Raw genomic sequence first — 21,606 nt, 5'->3', positions numbered from 1 at the left:
TGCAAGTTTAATGTAAACTAATTTTCTATTAGAGATGTTTTCCTAGAAAAATTTCTGATCACAAAGAATAATATTGAGTTAAAGAATGTAGAAACATTTATAAAAATTTCATGTGTAGAGGAAAAAAAGCCCTACTAACTTACTATAAGCTGATTTTTAAAAACATAATTTAGGGGGCCAGTGCTGTGGCATAGTAGATTATGCATTGCCTATGGCACCCACATCCCACATGAGTGCCGGTTCAAGTCCTGGCTGCTCCACTTCTAATCTAGCTCCCTGCTGATGGCCTGAGAAAGCAGAAAATGGCTCACATGCTTGGGCCCCTGCACCCACCTGGAGGACCCAGAAAAAGCTCCTGGCTCCAGGCTTCAGATCAGCACAGTTCCGGCCATTGCTGCCATCTGGAGAGTGAGCCAGTGGATGGAAGATCTCTGTCTTTTCCTCTCCCTGTAACTCTGCCTCTCAAGAAAATAATTTTTGTAAAAATTATTTAATTTTTAGAGCATTTTAAGTGCACAGCAAAGGTGAGAAGATACAGAGACTCCCCACATGCACTCTATTCCCCGTCCCCCCTAACCTCCTTCATTATCGGCATGCCCCACCAGGGAGGTGCATCTGTCACAAGTGATGAACTTGCACCACGACAAAGCCCACAGTTTACATCAAGGATCAGTATCCACCATTATACTATCATATAGAATAGTGCTGTGTTTGAATGTTTCCCCCCAAAGATCATGTGTTAGGAACTTAATTCCCAAATTCATATGGTAAGGGTATTTAGAGAGGGGCCTTTGGGAGGTAATTCGTAATTAGAGGCAGTCATGAGGGTAGAGCTCCTGAGATGGCGCTGGTGGCGTGGTGAAAACAGGACTAGGACCTGGGCTAGCACTCTTGCTCGGTCTCGCTCTGTGATGCCCTCTGCTGTGTTACGAAGCAGCAAGAAGGCCCTCCCCAGAGGCTGACACTACATCCTTGGGACCTTCTAGCCTTTGGAACCATGAGCTTTGTAAACTTATATTCTTTATAAATTACTTAGTCTGTGGCAATCACTAATACCAACAGAAAACAGAATAGAACATTTAGTTTGAAGGAATAATCCTCATGTCTTCAATAAATATTTCCGAGAGTTTACTACATGCAAGAACTGGGCAAGGCACCAGACTCCCCAAGTAGCCACACAGCCATGGCTAAGCCAGGCAGAAGCCAGGAGCCAGGAGCTTCATCTAGGTTTCCTGTGCAGGTAGCAGAGGCCCAAGCACTTGGGCCATCTTGGGCTGCTTTTCCCAGGCCATTATCAGTGAGCTGGATCAGAAATGGAGCACCCAGGACTTGAACCAGCACCCATATGGGATGCTGGCATTGCAGGCGGCAGCTTAACCTGCTACAGCACAATACCAGCCCCCAATTTTATTTATTTATTTACTTTTTAGCAGTTGTAAACTACAAAACCTGGTAAAAGCACTGCCTCAGCCGGTTTTAGCTTTCTACTGTCTTTGGATGTCGATAATGATGACTCTGTCCTGTACCCTACCCCTTCAACTCAAGAATGTTTTAAGTTTTCCTTTTATGGGGGAGCAATAGTTCACAGAGGCCAAACCTATGTATTCTGGGCCTTTGCTGGGGTACAGGGAGAAAGCATATCAGTGTGGGCTAAGCCCCAGAAATGAGAAGTGTCCACATCCATCTTGGAACTTTTCTATTGCTGATGGAAGGCAGTCCTGTATCATAAGATTTGTATTTATTTATTTTTACTCATTTGAAAGGCAGAATGATGGCACTGGGGGAGGGGAGGGGAAGAGAGAGCGAGCGAGCAAGCGAAACAGAGTGTCAATCCTCTGGTTTTTTTTTTTCCCCAAATGCCTGAAACAGCCAGGACTGGGTCAGGCTGAAGGTAGGAGCCAGGAACTCCACCTGTGTCTTCCACATGGATGGCAGAAGACTCAAGTACCTGAGCCATCACCTGCTGCTTCCAGGATGCGCAACAATTAGCAGGAAGCTGAACAGAAAGCAGAGCTGGGCCTGAACCAGACCCTCTGATATGGGATGTGAGCATCCCAAGCTCCTCTACCAAGCCTCACCCTATCACAAGGGTTTTAGAGACTTAGGAGTAAGATCTCAAGTAAGCATCCTGGGGCCAGATTCTCAGGACTGGGTTTTGGATGACCTTGGCTGCCAGAAGCTTTATTTTATATTCCCTGGAAAATTGTTTAATCTGAACAAATTAATTTCTAGCAATGAAAAATGGGAAGTATATTTTCTATTTCATTGAATTGTGGTTGGATGAAATAAAGATAGTAGTATTGTTCCTGGCTTATAATTAATACCGAACAAATGTTAACTTTTATAAAGTTTTCTTTTAAGATTTACTTATTTGAAAGGCAGAGTTACAGAGAGGCAGAGGCAGAGGCAGAGTGCCAGAGAGAGAGAGAAAGAAAGAGAGAGCGAGCTTCCATCCACTGATTCACTCCCCAAATGGCCACAATGGCCAGCCTGCACCAATACAAAGCCAGGAACCAGGAGCTTCTTCTGGGTCTCCCATGTGGGTGCAGTGGCCCAAAGACTTGGGCCATCTTCTACTGCTTTCTCAGGCCATAGCAGAGAGCTGGATCAGAAGTGGAGCAGCCAGGTCTCAAACCAGTGCCCATATGGGATGCCTGCACTGCAGGTTGGTGGCTTTTACCTGCCACACAACAGCGCCAGCCCTTTAAAGCATTTCTCAAATTTTTCAGACTATCTGGATAAAACTTAGGGCTTCTTATGGCTGTGATCCATACGGAATAAGATGTCAACAAGACTCTGAAATCTGTTATAATTCTGAGGAAGGCCTACAAAACTTCCATCATTTTTCTTATTCCCCAGATAAAGGTGGTTGGCAGTGACAGAAAATTAAAAAGAAACGCTCAGGGATGGGTACTGTGGCCCAGTGGGTTAGGCATCTACTTGGGATGCCTGCAGACCATAATGGAACGTCTAAGTTTGATTCACACCTCTGCCTCTGAGCCAGCTTCTGATTCTGCTAGTGCACATTCTGGGAGACAGTGATGATGGTTCAAGCACCGAGTCACTACCACCCACATGGAGACCTGGATGCAGTTCTTGATCTCTGGATTCAGCCTGGCCCATCCCTGGATGTTATGGGCATTTGGGAAGTGAACCAGTAGATGGAAGACATCTCTGTCTATCTCTATCTATGGTTTTTGCCTTTCAAATAAATAAAAATAAATAAATAATTAAAGAAATTTTCACAAAACACAAAATAAAGTTACTGTGCAGATCTCTCTTATTATTCCTATTCTTATTAAATCCAAACAAATAGTCATACCTATTCTTGGCATCAATTTTTTCCAGGTTATTTTGAAGTGCAGTTGAACGCTGTATCCTACGAGAGATAAAAATTTTTTCATTATAAAATATGAATATAACTTATGGTACATTAAAACAATTTTAAGACAACCTCAAAATTGATTTCCCATTAACAAAAGATAAAGTATAAAAGTAGGTTTTCAAAGAGTATTGTATGGGGAACACTTTGAGAAATGGATTAATACAGGGCCAGCACTGTGGTGTAGTGGGTTAAGCCACCACCTGCAATGCCAGCATCTCATAGAGGGGCTGGTTCAAGAAGTGGCTGCTATGCTTCCAATCCAGCTCCCTGATAATGTGTCTGGGAAAACAGCAGAAGATGGCCCAAATGCTTGGGCCCCTGTACACACATGCAAGACCCAGATGAAGCTCCTAGCTCCTGGCTATGGTTGGGCCCAGCCCTGGCCATTGCAGCCATTTGGGGAGTGAATCAGCAGATGGAAGATCACACACTTTCTCTGTCTCCTCTCTACTTTGTAATTCTGCCTTTCAAATAAATAAAATAAATCTTAAAAAAAATAGATCATAAGCAATATGAAACAATCGCACGTTAATTGGGGCTGTTTCACATGGTTGTACACAGCCAGGCTGGGGCTAACTGGACCTGCAATCCATCTTGGGCTGGGTAAGCTCTGTCAGCCATTCCCTTCACACAGGGGAAGCAAGAAGGCATTACAGAGACCACCACATGCATGAAAAACCAGGGAGGACTGAGGTAGTATGAAGTCATACTCGACCATGAACTCTAAAACACGCTGCTGTGATTACTTTTAAACTCCAATAGCTAATAAATAAGCAAAAATAAATAAGCAGTCAAGTCAGAAATTGTAATTTCTTCCTTCCTGCTGTTCATGAGCAGTTTGAAGAGCTTTAACTACTTTTGATTAAGCACATGCAGCTATTCATCTGGGAAGGCCCGTAACACAAAAAATGACTCTTAAAGCCATTTGTAAAGTCCATAGGAGACCATGTTTGTCTTACTTATGGTCCCAGGTCAATGACAAGGATACATTCTGAGAAATGTGTCATTAGGCGTGAACATTACTGACAAACACTAAGACGGGCACAACGTCACTGGAAGAATCTAATGACACCACCACCGTGCAGGTGGCCCATCGCTGACTCAATCACCAGTGTGTGTGCATGACAGCAGCTGTACACCAACCTAGCACAAAGATTAACATATAGTATGCAACCAAATATTTGTTTATGCATTTAAAAATGCAGGTATAAAACCTATAGCCACAAATATACTTGAAGCTGGGGCTGGCGTTGTGGAATAGCAGGTGAAGCTGCCACCTGTGATGCCAGCATCCCATAGGGAGGAACCGGCTGCTCCACTTCCATTCCAGCTCCCTGTTAATGCACCTGGGAAAAGCAACGGAAGACGGCCCAAATGCTTGGACCCCTGCACCCATGTGGGAGACCTGAAGTAGCTCCTGGCTCCTGCCTTTGGACTGGCCCAGCTCTGGCCGTTGTAGCCATTTAGGGAGTGAATCAGTGGATGGAAACCCTCTGTCTCTTTATCTACCTGACTCTCTCTGTAAACTCTGCCTTTCAAATAAATAAATAAATCTTTAAAACTATATGTATGCACTGAACTCAATGTCATTCTTTTACTGGGTTATTCCAGTTACTAGGATAAATGAATACATATAATCCTTTCAAACACCAAAGGGATTTAACCTCACACTTGCAATGCCTTGACTGAAGTTTCCTTATTAACCTCATCCTACACAATTTCTTCAAATGGGGATATTAATGAAAAATCTAACTTTTCTCTCAGAGTTCAAAATTTGTGTGCTCAATATCTAATAATCATTTTAGTAACTAATTCATTTAGCATAGTGAAACAAAAAATCCCTCTGCCTTGTCCCCATAGGCATTTTATATTAATTTCACATGCTTCTATTTAAGACAATAATTACCTGTTTAATGCAATACTTTTCATTTCATAAGCAATTTTTACCTCTTCAATTTCATTCTCCAGTTCTTCGATTTTACTATTAAAGAAACATGAAAAAAAAAGTCAGCAATATTGGAAAAAGTCATTATTGAAATAAATTTATAATATAAGCCTTTGATAAATTGAGTGGTGACCATGCACAAAAAAAAAATATATATATATATATAAGCCTTTGAAAAAAGTAAAATACTTTGTCAGTAAAAGTATTCTTAGGGGTGGCCAATTAGCCTTGTGGTTAAGACACTAGTTAAGACACCTGGGTCCCCATCACAGCACCTGTGTTCAATTCCTGGCCCTGGCTGCCGACTCTGGCTTCCTGCTAATGCAGATCCTGAAAGGCTGTGGTGATAGTTCCAAGAACTGAGTTCCTACCATCCACATGGGAGACCTAGAATGAGTTCCTGGCTTCCAGTGTCAGTCCCAGCTGGGGAACCCATTGTGGGCATTTGCAGAGTGAACCAGCAGATGGGAGCTTTCTCTCTCTCTGCCTCTCAAATAATTGGGAATAAAGCATTCTGTAGACTTACCATACGAAAGCATATTTACAGATTTGTTAAACTGATGTCTCCTGAGCTACTTTGATCAATATTTGTAAGTGGGGAGGCCAGAGAGTGTTAATGTGATTGCTTGGAGCCAGCACTGTGGTGTACCAGGTAAAGCCGCAGCCACCAGTGCTGGCATCCCATATGGGTGACAGTTCAAGTCCTGGCTGCTCAACTTCCAATCCAGCTCTCTGCTGTGGCCTGGGAAAGCAGTACAAGATGGCCCAAGCCATCTCCCATGCACCCACATGGGAGACTGGGAAGAAGCTCCTGTCTCTTGGCTTTGTATTGGTGCAAGCTGGCCATTGTGGCCATTTGGGGAGTGAACCAGTGAATGGAAGACCTCGCTCTCTCTCTGCTTCTGCCTCTCCTTCTCTCTCTGCGTAACTCCAACTTTCAAATAAGTACATAAATCTTTAACAAAAAAAAAAAATTGTTCACATACATGTATGTCTCTATCTCAAATCAAACACTTCTCAGTACATACATGACAAATTATTTGGAAAAATAAGAGGAAAAAGTAAAACAATGTTATATAGAGATACCATGATTAAAATTTAGTTTTAAAACCACAAATGAAATATAAAAATATGACATACTCCTCAATTTGGTTTTCTTGCATGATTTGTTCTGGAGTTTTTTCTTCATCTACAAATAAATAATTTTTTGAAGTCAGTAACATTTTAGAACAGTGCTGCCCAAAAGGGTTAGCAAGCTACAAAAGAAAAATGTGTTATTTCAACATGCAATGGATTTAAAATTACTAACAAAATATTTTTTATTCTTTTTTCCTGTATTTTACATTTATAGCCCATCTCAATGAAGAGTAACTACATTTCAAGTGTTCAACAGTCACATGGAATCAGTGGTTATCTTACTGGGGAGAACAGTTTTAGAATGTTAAAAAAAAAAAAAGTAAAAAAACTAACAAGATAAATAATGTCAAAAAACAAATGTAAAATGTCCACATGTTAGCAACAGGTAATTGGAGATTAAAACTTTAGAATTGTCATTGATAGTGGCATTCAATAACATGTAATACTCAAGGAAAAATTTAACAACATTTGTGAATGACCTCTACACTAAACATTGCTAAATACTGAAACAGGTATACTATGTACATGTGCTAAGCAATATGGCCCATATTGACCTATAGATCTCAACTAAATCCCAGTCAAAATTCTATCAGGCCTTTATTTCTGCAGAAACTGTTGAGCTAATTAGAAAGACAAAGGAGCTAGAAAAGTCTAAATAATTTTGACAAAAGAGAACAAAGTTGGAAGACTGATAGGAGCTGATACCAAGACTTACCATAAAACTGCAGCAATGAAGACAGTATAATGCCGCAGTAGGGATGAATAACTCTACAGAACCAACAAAACAGCCCGGAGCTTTCTCTGATGATAGAAATACTTGATATCTGCACTGTCCTACAGGGTAGCCACTAGCTACATGTGGCTATTGAACATTTAATATGTGATTAACTCTAACTATATAGCTGAATTTTTAAATTTTATTTAACTTAAAAAAGCAACATCTCTCTCTCTCTGACTCTACCTGTCAAATTAAAAAAAAAAAAAAAAAGCCCCATGTGGCTAATTGCTACCCTGCCGGACTTCACAATTCTAGAAGACAAATCTATAGTAAAAGATCAAGTTGGTGACTGCTGGGGTTAATGGTGGGTCAGGGAACTTTTGGGTAAGACAAAAGTGTTTTACATTTTGATTGTGGTGGTGGTTACATATTTGTATTTGTTTGTCAAAATTCATCAAATTGTATCCTTAAAATGGATGCCATTATTGTTAAAAGAAACAATCTTTAGGGGCCGGCACTGTGGCACAGCGAGTTAACACCCTTGCCTGAAGCGCAGGCATCCCATATGGGCACCGGTTCTAGTTCTGGCTGCTCCTCTTCCGATCCGGCTCTCTGCTATGGCCTGGGAAAGCAGTAGAAGATGGGCCCCTGAACCCGCGTGGGAGACCAGGAGGAGGCTCCTGGCTCCTGGCTTTGGATCGGCGCAGCTCCAGCCATTGCGGCCATCTGGGGAGTGAACCATTGGACGGAAGACCTTTCTCTCTCTCTGCCTCTCCTCTGTGTAACTCTTTCAAACAAATAAATAAATCTTAAAAAAAAAAAAAAAAGAAAGAAAAGAAACAATCTTTAGACAATGAAATCTCAGTAATTTTTTTAAATGGTAAAGGAACTCATTTTAGATAAATGTCTTCTTTCAAAAATTACAACTAAACTTTCTGTGGCTTTAAATCTCCTTTAGAGGGTTGGCACTGTAGTGAAGACGCCTGTATCCCATATGGGTGCTGTTTCATGTACTGGCTGCTCCACTTCCAAACCAGCTCCCTGATAATGTGCCTGGGAAAGCAGTTGAAGATGGTCTAAGTCTTTCTCTCTCTCCCCTTCTTTCTCTGTAATTCTGCCTTTGAAATTCTAGTGCAGGGGTCAGCCATGTGGCATAGTGGGTTAAAATGCTGCCTGTGAAGCCAGCATCCCATATAGGCGCTTGTTCAAGTCCCAGCTGCTAACGTGCCTAGGAAAGCATCAGAGGATGGCCGAAGTACTTGGGGCCCTGCACCCACATTGAAGACCCAGAAGAAGCTCCTGGCTTGGGCCTGGCCCAGCCCTGGCCATTGGGCCATTTGGAAAATAAATCAGCAGATGGAAGATCTCTTCCTCTCTCTTTCCCTCTCTGTAACTCTACCTTTCAACTAACTAACTAACTAACTAACTAAATTCTATAGTGTGATCTATTAAATCTACCTGCATTTTCAGATGTCATAATCCCTTACAAATGGAATTATCTGTATACCAAAACCCAGAACCGTACAAGAAGGCCATTCTTTATCATTGGATCTCAGTTCTAAAGAATGTTGTCAGAGAAGCCTCTCCCTCATCCTAACTCAAGCAGCCCCTCCCTCTTGCCACAGCATCATTTCTTTGATCACACTCAGCATATCCTGTAGGTTTATCGATTTTGCTGTACTAAACATTTTTTTGAAAAGCTGATTTTCTTTTCCCTACAGTATCATTCATCACCAAAGCTCCCAAAACTGTATTTGAAAATGAAAATACATACTTGCATCAACCATCGATTTATATTCCACGAGTTGTTGTTTTATCTGTGCTCGCAGTCTGAAGACAGATAAAAAATAGGAAGTCATTCATTTATTGACTGGGGTTTTACTCACTGTCATCTGATAAACTAATATCTTGTTCAGAAGCTGATAGAACAAAATGAATATAAATAAAATAGCATTAAAGTCTTCCACTCTGGCCTCATTTTATTTCAAATGGGCACAAAGAACTGTAAGACACAAAATGCAATACATTGGGAAAACAGCATCTGTGAAGAAAAGTTAAGATTTGGCCAGAATCCGGCGAGGCTTCAGGAAAACAGCTACCGAGAGAAAAAATGTTAACCAAAGTGATGAAACCTGAGAAGAACACAACTAGTTATAAAGACAGATGGCGACCTTCTCAGGCAAGGCCGAAAATTAACAAAAAAAAATTAATCTTGGATAGAGGACTCATTTGCAAAGGTTTCTTAGTTCTATTCCACTTGATCAAAAATCATACTTAAAAGTTGAAAAACTGTGGGTAGAGTGGTAGATAACTTACATTTACCAAACATTTGCATAGAATTTTGTTAAGTCCAAACTGCTTGGTGACTCAACACCTATTTAGGAAGCAGTAGACAAATCCCTAAAAGTCTATGCTAAGTTACTTATGTTTTAAACTTTCCAAGGAGAATAGCAATTCTCTAAGCTGCACGCTGCAAGAATAACCGCTGCACAAGATCTTACATCCTAAAAATTCAAATATTTTACAGTAGGAAGGGATTTTTAAAGTAAGCCTGCGAGATTTATTAGCCAAGGCCTTTCAAAGTAAAAACCAAGCTACAAAGTGCGCGATGCAGCCACGCAGCCGCCAAGCGCGCGAGCGCCCGCCGGACCTGGCCGTTAGGACCGAGGCGCGAGCGCCCGCCGGACCCTGGCCATTAGGACCGAGGCGCGAGCGCCCGCCGGACCCTGGCCGTTAGGACCGAGGCGCGAGCTCCGGGCCGGACCCTCAGGCCGCCGCAGGGGATCCACCTGAGCAGCAGGGTCACGCGGTCCTCGCTGCGGCCACCGGCGACCTGCGGCAGCCCGCCCGCGCCGCCTTCCCCTCCCGAGTCGGCGGGCTCGGCGGCCGCCCGCTTCTCGGGCTGCGACTCCATGGCCAGAGGCAGCCAAGGCGCAGACAGCCCTCACGGCCTTCGAAAGCCGCTTTTCCCGCCACGAAATGGACGCCGCGTCCCCGCCCCTTCCGCCCCAGGCCACGCCCCTTCCGCCCCGTCTCCGGTTGCCCTGGTTACCGCTCGCTTCCTGCGTCTCCTGGTTCCGCTGACAGAAATCGCTAACGGAGCGCTGAGGGAGAGTAACACGGACTGCCGCGCGCGGAGCTGAGAGCCGCGGCGAGCGCGGGGACTTGGAAAACGCGGAAGGTGAACCTTGGGAGGTTGTGGCGGCTGTGGTGTGCGGTGTGAGAGTGGCAGCCCACGCCTGCGGGGAGGCGAGTGGCTCCGCGTGAGGGCCGTCTGCGGCCGAGTCGAGCCCTGCCGGGTCCTGGCGCCCCCCGTGCCGGCGCCGGGGCTGGCCGGGGTGACTGCTGCCTCAGCGGGCCGTGCCGGGGGCGGGGGCGGACGCAGTAAGCGCTGGGCCCGGCGGGTTTGTGCTGTGGCCGTCACGCGAGGGACGCGGTTCTTGCCGCACCCGCGCTGCAGCTCGAACCTCTTTGAGTAAGAGGGGCTGGGCTTTTTTTTTTTTTGAAAGGCAGAGTTAGAGAGAGAGGGAGTGGGGGAGAAAGGGGAGAGGTCTTCCATGCACTGGGTCACTCCCCGAATGGCCTCATCCGGGCCTCCACGTGGGTGCAAGCGCCCAAGCGCCTGGCCGTCCTCGCTTCTTTCCCAGCGCGTTAGCAGGGAGCTGGTTGGAAGCGGGGCAGCCGGGACTCGACCAGCACCCGTACGGGATGCAGTGCTGCTGGACGTGGCTTAACCGGCTACCGACAACCCGGCCCTCGGAATCCTGCACCACTCTACCCCCCGCCCCCCGCAGTTAGTTACACGGGGCTTTCCTCTCCCCCGCTCCATTACCAAAGTAACACAACGGCTGAGTTCAGAGGCACAGGAGCATGGGAACTAAGACGTCAGGAAACCCACCCTTTGAAGCAGCTGGCTGCCCATCAGATGTCCACTGGCCAACCTGGACAAAAGTAAGGCAGAGTCCTCCAACCTGTGCATGCACCAAATTATAGGGATTAACAGATTTCCGAGTGTGTTCTGTCAATCTAAAAACACCCAAATATCATGTGCTAAAATTGTCGATGGAATTCCATAGTCCACATGTTAAAAATTCAACACAGGAAAGCATTAAGATCACTTTTTAAAGATTAATATATTTCTAATTGGGGATACAATATGTCAGCCCATCCCAAGCTAGTACTTAATGTATAGTCAAATCCTATCTTCTGGCTACCAACATAATTTGAAAGTTTATACACTAAATTGTCAACGCCCTGAAGTGGTGGTCTTATCTTACCCGATAAACTGGTAAAACTATTTTGTGTAAAATTATTGTATTACAGGAGAAAATAAGTAGATCAGAGTAACAGATGGGCATTAGATAGTTCAATTCTGACAAGGAGGGTTTGACCCACATGATACTGGTATCAACAGGTATCCTGTAAGAATCCCCTCACACTGCATGCAAAAGTAGCCTACTTGAAGGATTATAGATCTACACAGGAAAAACTAGGATGTAATTTTAGAAACTATCCATGGCTTTGGGATAGAGTTGACCTGAAGTCTGAAAATCCAAAAGCAATTTACTGGAAAAACAGGGTTGAGGTGAAAACTTGAAATTTTTTCTGCAAAAGACAGCATAAACAAAGGGCAAATGACAAACTGGGAAAGCTTTCATATTGAGAAGTAGACAATTACATAATTTTCCATCAGAATTATTCAAACATGAAATGACATAGGGCCTCTTTTGCTAGTCTGAATCAGAGATTGAAGACTGATCAACATTTGTTCTAACAAGAGTGCAAAACCAGCATGTGATGACATGGAAAACCACCTGCCTCTACCTGTCACAACTTAAAATTGACATTATTTTGGGAACCTAGCATAAACAAAAGCATGGTTTAAGATTGTATTAAAAAGTGTTATTGGGAGCTGGAGCTGTGGCATGGCAGGTGAAGTCACCACCTGCAGTGCCGGCATCCCATGTGGGCATCAGTTCGAGTCCTGGCTGCTGCACTTCTGATCCAGCTCTCTGCTAATGGCCTGGGAAGGCAGTAGAAGATGGCCCATCTTTGGGCCCCTGCACCCACGTGGAAGACGTGGAAGAAGCTCCTGGCTCCTGATCAGCCCAGCTCTGGCCGTTGCGGCCAGCTGGGGAGTGAACTGGCAGATGAAGGACCTTTCTCTCTGCCTCTCCTTCTTTCTCTGTGTAACTCTTTCAAATAAATGAAATGAATCTTAAAAAAAAAAAAAAAGTAACTGTAGGAGTAAAATGGAAAGCTTCTGAATGTCACAGGTGAATGGCTGAGTATCTTACACTATATACACACACTATATAATGTTATGCACAAATACAGGTAGGCCTATAATGTTGAGAGGAATTGTTAAGTACATGGAATGAGCTGAATTTTTAAAGTCCCTATAACCATTTGCATGCATGTTTGTTTACTTAAGACACAGAAGGATTCATCCAGAAGTGCTGATGTCCTTCACGTGGGTGGGACTGAGGAGGGAGAATAAAGGAGGGGCAAATAAATGTTCTAAAAAAGTACCTGTGCATGTTTTGAGCATCCTTTTTTTTTTTCTTTTTTGTTTTTTGACAGTGGATAGAGAGAGAGAGAGAAAGGTCTTCCTTTTGCCGTTGGTTCACCCTCCAATGGCCACCGGGGCCGGCGCACTGCGCTGATCTGAAGGCAGGAGCCAGGTGCTTCTCCTGATCTCCCATGGGGTGCAGGGCCCAAGCACTTGGGCCATCCTCCACTGCACTCCCTGGCCACAGCAGAGAGCTGGCCTGGAAGGGGGGTAACTGGGACAGAATCCGGCGCCCCGACTGGGACTAGAACCCGGTGTGCCGGCGCCGCAAGGCGGAGGATTAGCCTAGTGAGCCGCGGCGCTGGAGAGCATCCCTTTTTCTTAACCAATAAACAGACAGACACAAAATGAGGGCTGAGTTTAGAATGTAAATAAAAGTTTTTGCTTGGCTGGCGCCACGGCTCACTAGGCTAATCCTCCGCCTTGCGGCACCGGCTCCCCGGGTTCTAGTCCCGGTCCGGGCGCCGGATTCTGTCCCAGTTGCCCCTCTTCCAGGCCAGCTCTCTGCTGTGGCCCGGGAAGGCAGTGAAGGATGGCCCTAGTGCTTGGGCCCTGCACCCCATGGGAGACCAGGATAAGTACCTGGCTCCTGCCTTCGGATCGCTGGCCGTGGCGGCCATTGGAGGGTGAACCAATGGCAAAGGAAGACCTTTCTCTGTATCTCTCTCACTGTCCACTCTGTCTGTCAAAAAAAAAAAGTTTTTGCTTGTCAATGTGAGAAAATTTAACATGCTAGGGCTGTAATTCAAGAAATGGTCATGAATCATTTAGAATTATGGCAGAAGCAGCAGCAGCAGCAGCAAAGAAACAGGCAAGAAGGCACCAGGCACGGGGTAGTAGACTTTCACTTTAAAACAGGGCAGAAAATTCTCCAGAATGACACCCCATGCAAGTTTTAGAAACCTTTACTGCCTCAGGAACTCATGTTAATAAAGTAAAAGCCAGGCACATAAAACAAGAACCAAGTATATAAACATTCAGATGGGGGCTTGTGCTGTGGTGCAGCAGGTTAAAGCCCTGGCCTTAAGCACCACCTCCCACATGGGCACCAGTTCAAGTCCTGGCTGCTCCTCTTCCGATCCAGCTCTCTGCTGTGGCCTGGGAGAGCAGTGGAAGATGACCCAAGTCTTTGGGCCCCTGCACCCATGTGAGAGACTTGGAATAGGCTCCTGGCTGTGGATTGGTGCAGCTCTGGCCGTTGTGGCCCTCTGGGGAGTGAACCAGCAGATGAAGACCTCTCTGCTGCCTCTCCTTCTATCTCTGTGTAACTCTTTCAAATAAATAAATAAATCTTTAAAAAAATAAAAATAAAACATACAGATGACTATTATATACATTATTTAGATCCCCAGGTAAATCAAAACAACTTTAAAAATTACTTCCCATCACACCTTTTAGGTTACCCTGAAGTAGGAAGTAACCACATTCAAATGAGTTCAGCCATAAAAAGTAAAAAGGGTTACAACCTTTATTAAAAGTAAATGTAGTATAATATGTACAGGGGCACATGGTGCCAATTTTATTTGCAGATACAGTATTCCAACTCAAGTTTATAAGTTACACCTTGGCCACAGCCTTGGCTAAGTCTTGAACCAGTGCAGAATTCAGCTGGGCTAGAGTGCTGATCTTAGCATGCTTAGATGTGGCATACTTGTTCTTGATGGTCTGGAAAAGCAAACCACAAGGTATTAAAAATACAAACTCTGTAAAAATAAGTTATGCCTTTACATCGTTTTCCCTGGCATCTTGCAACGCCACCGACTGACTCACCATGTGCTTTGTAAGCCCACGATTCACCATCACTATATTCTTAGCCAGGTGCTGCATGACAGGAAGGAGAGCTTCCTCGGTGTATGACAGGTAATGCTGTAGGGTTGGCGTCTGCGACAACGACAAATATGTGTCAAAAAGTGCTCAACAAGAATGGTGTGCATAAAATCTCAGGATACAAAATGAATACTTATAATCGAAACTTTAGAATAAGCGTAACACCTCTACCCCAGGTGCTTTTGTCTGTTCCTGGCTCAAACCTAATTACATTATTGTAACTGCCAACTTTTCCAACCCAAAGCTAGACGCCAAGTCCCTTGAGCTGACTTTCTTATTCACTTAGGGCTTAGGATAACACCTGACACAAGAAATACTTGTTACATCAGTGAATGTGAGTTAAGTTTTGGGATTTCATTTGAGCTGCCTGAGTTTCTCCATTTGTAAGCAGTGACAGCTGTTCTACCTTTCTTAGAGGGGTATATAAAGTCAAAATAAAAGCATGCTATGAAAAAGACATCACAAGACGGTTTTACTCAGTCCTTCAGTCAGTTCCATATGTAAGAACTATTAGAATTGTTTCTTTATGACAAAGACTCTGTATTCAGTCAAACACCATTTGCAATTTGAAAGCTTGGTAGTTCTGAGCTAATGCTTACCCATTCACCATTATCAAGAATTTTCAGTGCTAAGCAAAAGGCTCCTGCTGCAATCTGAGAAGGAGGAAAGTGCACCATGTCATAGTCCAGCATAGTCAGTTCCATCAGGTATTTGGCCAAAGTATGCTGCTCAACATCAACCTGGAACAAAGTCCATACATCACTTAGCTTCTCTCAGAGACTTTTTTTTTGGACAGGCAGAGTTAGACAGTGAGAGAGACAGACAGAGAGAAAGGTCTTCCTTTGCCATTGGTTTACCCCTCAAGTGGCAGCTACAGCGGCGCACTGCACTGATCCGAAGCCAGGAGCCAGGCGCCTCCTCCTGGTCTCCCATGCGGGTGTAGGGCCCAAGCACTTGGGTCATCCTCCACTGCACTCCCTGGCCACAGCAGAGAGCTGGCCTGGAAGAGGGGCAACCGGGACAGAATCCGGTGCCCCAACCAGGACTAGAACCCGGGGTGCCGGCGCCGCAAGGCGGAGGATTAGCCAAGTGAGCCACGGCACCAGCCCAGAGACTTTAATGTTGACAAAAACCTGCATGCCCATATCTGTAACTACAAAATGCAACTGCCCATGAAGGTCTTACTATTAATTAACATACAAACTGACTGAAACAATTATTCTTTCCTTGTGCGGCTTGTTACTTAAATACAGGTGTAGCAGTTATCTGTACCTCTCCGATCTTAGATGCTCTCCGAAGGAAGTGTAAGGGGAGAGGGCGACCCAGGCCAAAGTTTAAAACTCTGAGAATCTTCATTTCCATCTGTCTGATTTGGTGCTTAGTGTAGGTGTTGTTAGTCACAAAAGCAAAGTCACCAATTTCTGGAGGGTACATTTCTTCATATTTGCTTGCAATAAACATGGCAGTGACACCAACCAGCTGCAGCATCTTCTTGGGCACACAATTATCCTGCAATGGGAATTGCAACTGCTGAGTAGGTAATGTGTTTGAAAAGGAGACACAAGAGCTGTGAAGCAGAGGTGGGCAAAGACATACACTCATCCTCCACTAAAAATCTCAATTATGACACCCTATCCCCCATGACAAATTTTAGCTGAAAAAGTCAGTTTCTTATAACTCTAAGACCCTGAAGGGAGAACCCTCAATTAATGACTTATGCGCACCTGCATGAACCGATCAATTATGGAAACAGTCATGTACATGGTCTCCTGCAGCAGCCTGAACTTCATCTGAACCTGGACTAGCCAGTCGATTAGGATGGCCCTCATGTTTCCAGTGACTTCCCGACCCAGGAGGTATTTCGGTCTGACTGATTGCTCTTCCTGCAAAAGAAAATGCAGATTTACCCTCAAAAGCAAGACTCTCTGTGATACTTATATTCCAGAAAGAACCGTTAGTTACCACACAGAATTGCTCTGGGGGCATTTAGAACCCAAGTTGTTTTCTTCTTTTTCTAAAGATTTATTTGAAAGAGTTAGAGAGGGAGACAGATTTTCCATCCATTGGTCATTCCTAAAATAGCCACAACAGCTTGAGGACCCAAGCCAGGAACTTCCATCCAGGTCTCCCAAATGGGTGGCAGGAGCCCAACACTTACGCCATCTACTGCTCCTTTCCCAGGTGCACTAACAGGGAGCTGGATCAGAAGTAGAGCAGCAGGGACTGGAACTGGGGCTCAAGGGGGATGCCAACATTGCAGGCAGTAGCTTAACCTGCTATACACAATGCTGGCCCCCCACTTTTATTTTTTAATAGAAAGCTTTTGTTTAATAAACATAAATTTCAAAAGTACAACTTTTGGATTATAGTGGCTCTTCCCCTCATATCACTCCCAAACTGTCCAATATCCTACTCCCTCTCACATCCCATTCTTCATTAAGATTCATTTTAATTATCTTTATATACAGAAGATCAACTCCATAATGAGTAAAGATTTCAACAGTTTGCACCCACAGACACACAAAGTAAAAAGTACTATCTGTAGTTTTTGTTTTGTTTTTAATTTTTACAGGGAGTTAGACAGTGAGAGAGAGAGACAGAGAGACAGGTCTTCCTTCCGTTGGTTCACCCTCCAAATGGCCGCTACGGCCAGTGTGCTGTGCCGATCCGAAGCCAGGAGCCAGGTGCTTCCTCCTGGTCTCCCATGCAGGTACAGGGCCCAAGCACTTGGGCCATCCTCCACTGCCTTCCTGGGCCACAGCAGAGAGCTGGCCTGGAAGAGGAGCAACGGGGACAGAATCCGGTGTCCCAACCGGGACTAGAACCCAGGGTGCTGGTGCCGCAGGTGGAGGATTAGCCAAGTGAGCCATAGCGCTGGCCTGAAGATTAGTTTTACCATTAATTCTGATAGTACAACACATTAAGGACAGAGGTCTTATATGAGGAGCAAGTATACAGTGACTCCCATTGTTGATTTAACAACTGACACTTTCATGACGTCAGTAATCACCCGAGGTTCTTGTCATGAGCTGCCAAGGCAACGGAAGCCTCGAGTTCACAACCTCCGACCTTATTTAGACAAGGCCATAATCAAAGCGGAAGTTCTCAGTACACATGTATTGTTTTTATTGTGTGTTTTTTTTTTTTTTTTTTTTGACAGGCAGAGTGGACAGTGAGAGAGAGAGACAGAGAGAGAAAGGTCTTCCTTTGCCGTTGGTTCACCCTCCAATGGCCGCCGCTGCAGCCGGCGCACCGCGCTGATCCGATGGCAGGAGCCAGGAGCCAGGTGCTTTTCCTGGTCTCCCATGGGGTGCAGGGCCCAAGCACCTGGGCCATCCTCCACTGCACTCCCTGGCCATAGCAGAGAGCTGGCCTGGAAGAGGGGCAACCGGGACAGAATCCGGCGCCCTGACCGGGACTAGAACCCGGTGTGCCGGCGCCGCAAGGTGGAGGATTAGCCTATTAAGCCACGGCGCCGGCCAACACATGTATTGTTTTTAAAGCTTCCCCCTCTGTCCCTCATCTTCTAGTCATCGCAGAGAAACTGTTTTGCCGCATTATCCTCTCTTTGCTTTCTTGTGTTTCTTGTACAAGTATATTCATTGCTGTGTGAGTGTATGCCCTTGTGCACATGCATAAACAAACACATCTAAATGTATATCCTTGCAGCCTGATTCCTTGTGTCAAGTAAAAAGAGGCAGAGATTTGTACTTACATTAGATATAATAAAGTCCCAGGAATTTAATTTCTAGGCATTTGGATGCACTCCAATTTTCTTCATGATTTTCACAAAAATTTCCATCTGCCTCTTTATCTTCTACTAACTTATCTGACTTTTCTTAAGCACAAATATTCAAAATAGAAGAAATTTAATTTTCTGTTCATTTTTTGTCTTAAAGTGATAGCCAGCCTTAGAGTAGCACCATTTTCTATTTTTTTGCCTGTCAATCTAAGGCATAAGCAGAAATGTTATGTGTTAAGTAGGCTTTGTGGGCTATCTGGAAATATAAGTATTATTTTTATCAGGAGTGACTAGAAATAGAAGGAAAGCAGATGGTGAGGTGACTTACAGAATGGAATTAGATGTTGGGGACGATAAAAGGCACAAGTGCATCCGGATTTGAGCTGTGGTCTTTTATTTGCTAGGAGAGGAGCCTCAGACATCTTCAAGGGAGAGCTGACACCTAGCATGGGCTGAAACTAGGGCAGGGGGTCCCAGGATGCTCCTGTTAAGCCCTGTTCTCTTCCTCTAGGCTCCGGCCTATAGCTCCTCTGCTTCCAATCCAGCTACCTGATAGTATCTACCCTGTGAGGCAGTAGATGATGGCTCAAGTACTTGGGTCCCTGTTGCCCATGTGGGTGACACAGATTGAGTTCTTGGCTCCTGTAGTTAGCTTGGTCCATCCCTGGCTGTTGTGGGCATCAGCGAGTGAACCAGCAGATCTGTCCCTATCTTTCAGATGAAATGAAAATAAATATAGAAACAAAGATGGGGCCGGTGCTGTGGCGCATTGGGTTAACGCGCTGGCCTTAAGTGCCGGCATCCCATATAGGCACCGGTTCTAGTTCTGGCTGCTCCTCTTCCAATCCAGCTCTCTGCTATGGCCTGGGAAAGCAGCAGACGGCCCAAGCCCTTGGGGCCCCTGCACCCACGTGGGAGACCCGGAGGAAGCTCCTGGCTCCTGGCTTCAGATCAGCGCAGCTCCAGCCGTTGCGGCCATCTGAGGGGTGAACCAGCGGACGGAAGATCTCTCCCTGTCTCTACCTCTCTCTGTAACTTTCAAATAAATAAAATCTTTCTTATTTGTAAGCTTTCAAATAAATAAATCTTAAAAAAAAATAGAAACAAAGAAATACTGCCTATATCATGCTTGAATTACTATGGACTGTTGATAGAAAATCATCTTTAATAAAGCTAGCTGTTGTTTGGGAAAAAACAGTCCAGCAATACTGACCTCAAGCTGTCGCAGGTATGCATAGATATCCTTCACATATTCGCTACAAAGGTTTGGATCAGCCCCATCCTCTGCGTCCACATCACTCACTGCAAGAATTACGTCCGAGAACGCCTGACAGAGATACTCCTCTGCAGGCGCACATGCGGACGTCTCCATCGGGCTTGGGGAGGGAGTATCAACCTGGAACAGAGACATGTCTTAAGCAACAGCAAAGAGGAGCACATGCCACGACTGGGAATGGAGATCAGACAACCGACGTATAATTCATTCCTTAATGGAAAAGTATCTTTCCAAATGTATTATATTTTTTAGGAAGTGATATCAAAAGTGAAACATCAACTTAGACTTAGCCAAGTTAAAGTCAGCAGAATATAAACACTAACCATAAACACTAACAGGTGAAAAAGAAGCAAATAAATCGCGTCATAGACTTTCCTCCAAAGGAAACGGTTAGGTAATGAACCTAACCGTTATATCACCATTATACGACACCTATGTATATGAACCTACCACCATCATATGAAATCAATCCAAATAAAAGACATTGGTTTTGTCTTGCTAAAAAACATGGACTGCTTCTCACTACTCAGAATACAAGTTCTGTCCTGACTACCAGAAATTAACTGATTTCATTACTAGTTACCATTTCCTTCTAGCCATCTTTACCCCATTGTTCAAACACTTTCCAAGCGCATTTTTCAAGTCAGACTCTGTGCTAAGTGTTGACTTAATGGCATCTCCAAAGGGCTTTGAGTTTAGTAGACAAATAATGTGACCGAGTCTAGGAACAGGAGTGGGGGTGGGGGAGGACAGGAAAAACTTCAGGAGCTGATGCTTGAGCTGTTTCGAGGGATGAAGGCAAAGGACGCCTGGACCGAGACTGGACATGTAGACGGCGGGCGTTCCCTGTGAAGACTGTGTGCATGTAAAGGCCGTGTGAGTCCGTGCCTGCCTGGTGCTCCGCACAGCCTGCTTCCTGGGACGCACTCACTACTTGCTACTGTCACTGTTTATTCAAATGCTATCCCAAGCAATCAACAGCCTCTAAACGGGTAGAATGCATTTACCAGAATCGGCTCAGGCGAGAGTTTTTCTTCTTTAACAGGCTCAGCTTCGGCCTCGGGCTCCGGCTCCGGCTCAGATGCCGGTACAGTCACCGTTTCCAAAGGTTTAGGGAGTTTTTTAGCAGGGATTTTCCCAGTAGGTAGAGTTTTGGCTTCCTGCAGACGAGAGAGAGAACGGATGCCCCTGCGCAGGCCAGGGCTGGGGGTGAGGGGTGGGGGTGGGTGCGGGAGGCGGAGGGGCGGCTACCTTCTTCAGAGGCACTTTGGCCTGGAGCTGCTCGCTGACTTTGTTACCAATGTCTCCCAGGGCCGTTCTGGGCCTCAGCCCGGGCTTGCAGGCTGCAGCGGTGGCCACAGGCACACGCTTGGCGCCTGCCATGGTCATCTTCCCCTTGTTTTCCACGTTAATTTTCGTGTTCTGAAAGAGGCAAGTCAACCGCGGGATAATGAAGGTGGGTCACAAGAGAGGCGGCTCTTCGCAGGGCGGGGCACTGGGCACGGGTTCGAGCGGGGAACAAGGGCTCCAGGGTCCGGCCCACGGCCCCAGCAAGTCCGCTTCCTCCCAGAACCCCCTCGTTCGCCAACCCAGGGGCTTCCAATGAAGTGCCGGCCAGCCCCAAGACATCCGAATTTACATCTGAAAGGAAACCGAAAGGCCCCGCTCCGGGCTCCCCAGGCCCTCTCTCCAGCCGCAGCCCCAAACCTCCCGGACCTCCGCGGCCCCCTGCCTCCCTCTGGGCCGGCCCCGGGCTCCCCACCACTCCCGGGGCGCCGGCCCGGCCGCGCCAGGGCCCCCTGACGCCGAGCAGGCAAGCCGCCACTCACCCTGGTGACGCGGAGCGCCATGGCTTCCTCCTCGACAGGCGGCGGGCGGCGGGCACACGCAGCACACCGGAGGCCCCGACCCGTCTCGGACCAGAAGCCTCCACAAGCCAACAGCCGGCCGTTCCTGCGCAGCACGCCGGGAGGCGCCGGCCCCTGCTCAGGTTTAAACCCCGCT

General features: G+C 45.7%; 2 protein-coding genes and 1 long non-coding RNA gene across 7 annotated transcripts in view; 1 reads left to right on the top strand and 2 right to left on the bottom strand.

Annotated features, from left to right (window-relative positions):
* Positions 1-10,378, bottom strand: part of CENPH (centromere protein H) — an 18,651-nt gene extending 8,273 nt beyond the window's left edge. The window contains exons 1-5 of one of the 4 annotated variants that reach the window (XR_016220844.1): positions 9,975-10,198; positions 8,960-9,015; positions 6,471-6,519; positions 5,292-5,366; positions 3,323-3,379 (exon numbers count right to left, since the gene is read on the bottom strand). Coding sequence is in view for 3 of the 4 variants with exons in the window: in XM_008262308.5 (XP_008260530.3) it covers positions 3,323-3,379; positions 5,292-5,366; positions 6,471-6,519; positions 8,960-9,015; positions 9,975-10,099 (362 nt within the window). In the remaining variant the exon portion in view is untranslated. Of the gene's footprint in view, positions 1-3,322; positions 3,380-5,291; positions 5,367-6,470; positions 6,520-8,959; positions 9,016-9,501; positions 9,630-9,974; positions 10,199-10,237 lie in introns of those variants that run through there. The other 3 variants (XM_089313274.1, XM_008262308.5, XM_089313275.1) reach the window with 3 other exon arrangements.
* On the top strand, positions 10,237-19,438 carry LOC108177296 (uncharacterized). Of its 2 annotated transcripts, none has more exons than XR_016220852.1 (2): positions 10,237-10,366; positions 11,920-12,420. It is a non-coding gene; the product is annotated as an uncharacterized LOC108177296 (long non-coding RNA). The 2 variants fall into 2 exon arrangements; XR_016220853.1 differs by lacking the exon at positions 11,920-12,420 and adding an exon at positions 19,177-19,438 and having other exon boundaries at positions 10,252-10,366.
* CCNB1 (cyclin B1) lies at positions 14,212-21,569 on the bottom strand. The gene is made up of 9 exons (XM_051853432.3): positions 21,432-21,569; positions 20,854-21,024; positions 20,610-20,762; positions 19,540-19,722; positions 16,309-16,467; positions 15,857-16,093; positions 15,184-15,324; positions 14,528-14,638; positions 14,212-14,422 (listed from the first exon to the last, which is right to left on the bottom strand). Exons 1-9 carry the CDS (start codon positions 21,450-21,452, stop codon positions 14,315-14,317), a joined length of 1,284 nt encoding a protein of 427 aa, XP_051709392.3. The 5' UTR covers positions 21,453-21,569; the 3' UTR covers positions 14,212-14,314.
* Between the last annotated feature and the right edge of the window lie 37 nt (positions 21,570-21,606).

Source organism: Oryctolagus cuniculus, chromosome 14 (assembly GCF_051225735.1).
Source record: "Oryctolagus cuniculus isolate XC-2025 breed Fujian yellow rabbit chromosome 14, ASM5122573v1, whole genome shotgun sequence".
Lineage (NCBI taxonomy): Eukaryota > Metazoa > Chordata > Mammalia > Lagomorpha > Leporidae > Oryctolagus > Oryctolagus cuniculus.
Note: the sequence above shows the minus strand (reverse complement) of the source record. Positions and strands in the feature narration are given on the sequence as shown.

Coding starts and splice junctions, on each gene's coding strand:
- CCNB1 (XM_051853432.3), bottom strand. CDS start 21,452: ATGGCGCTCCGCGTCACCAGG. Junction 20,763..20,853: donor CCAAAGTGCCTCTGAAGAAG/GTAGCCGCCCCT, acceptor TCTCGTCTGCAG/GAAGCCAAAACTCTACCTAC. Junction 16,468..19,539: donor CATACCTGCGACAGCTTGAG/GTCAGTATTGCT, acceptor TTTCTTTTGCAG/GAAGAGCAATCAGTCAGACC.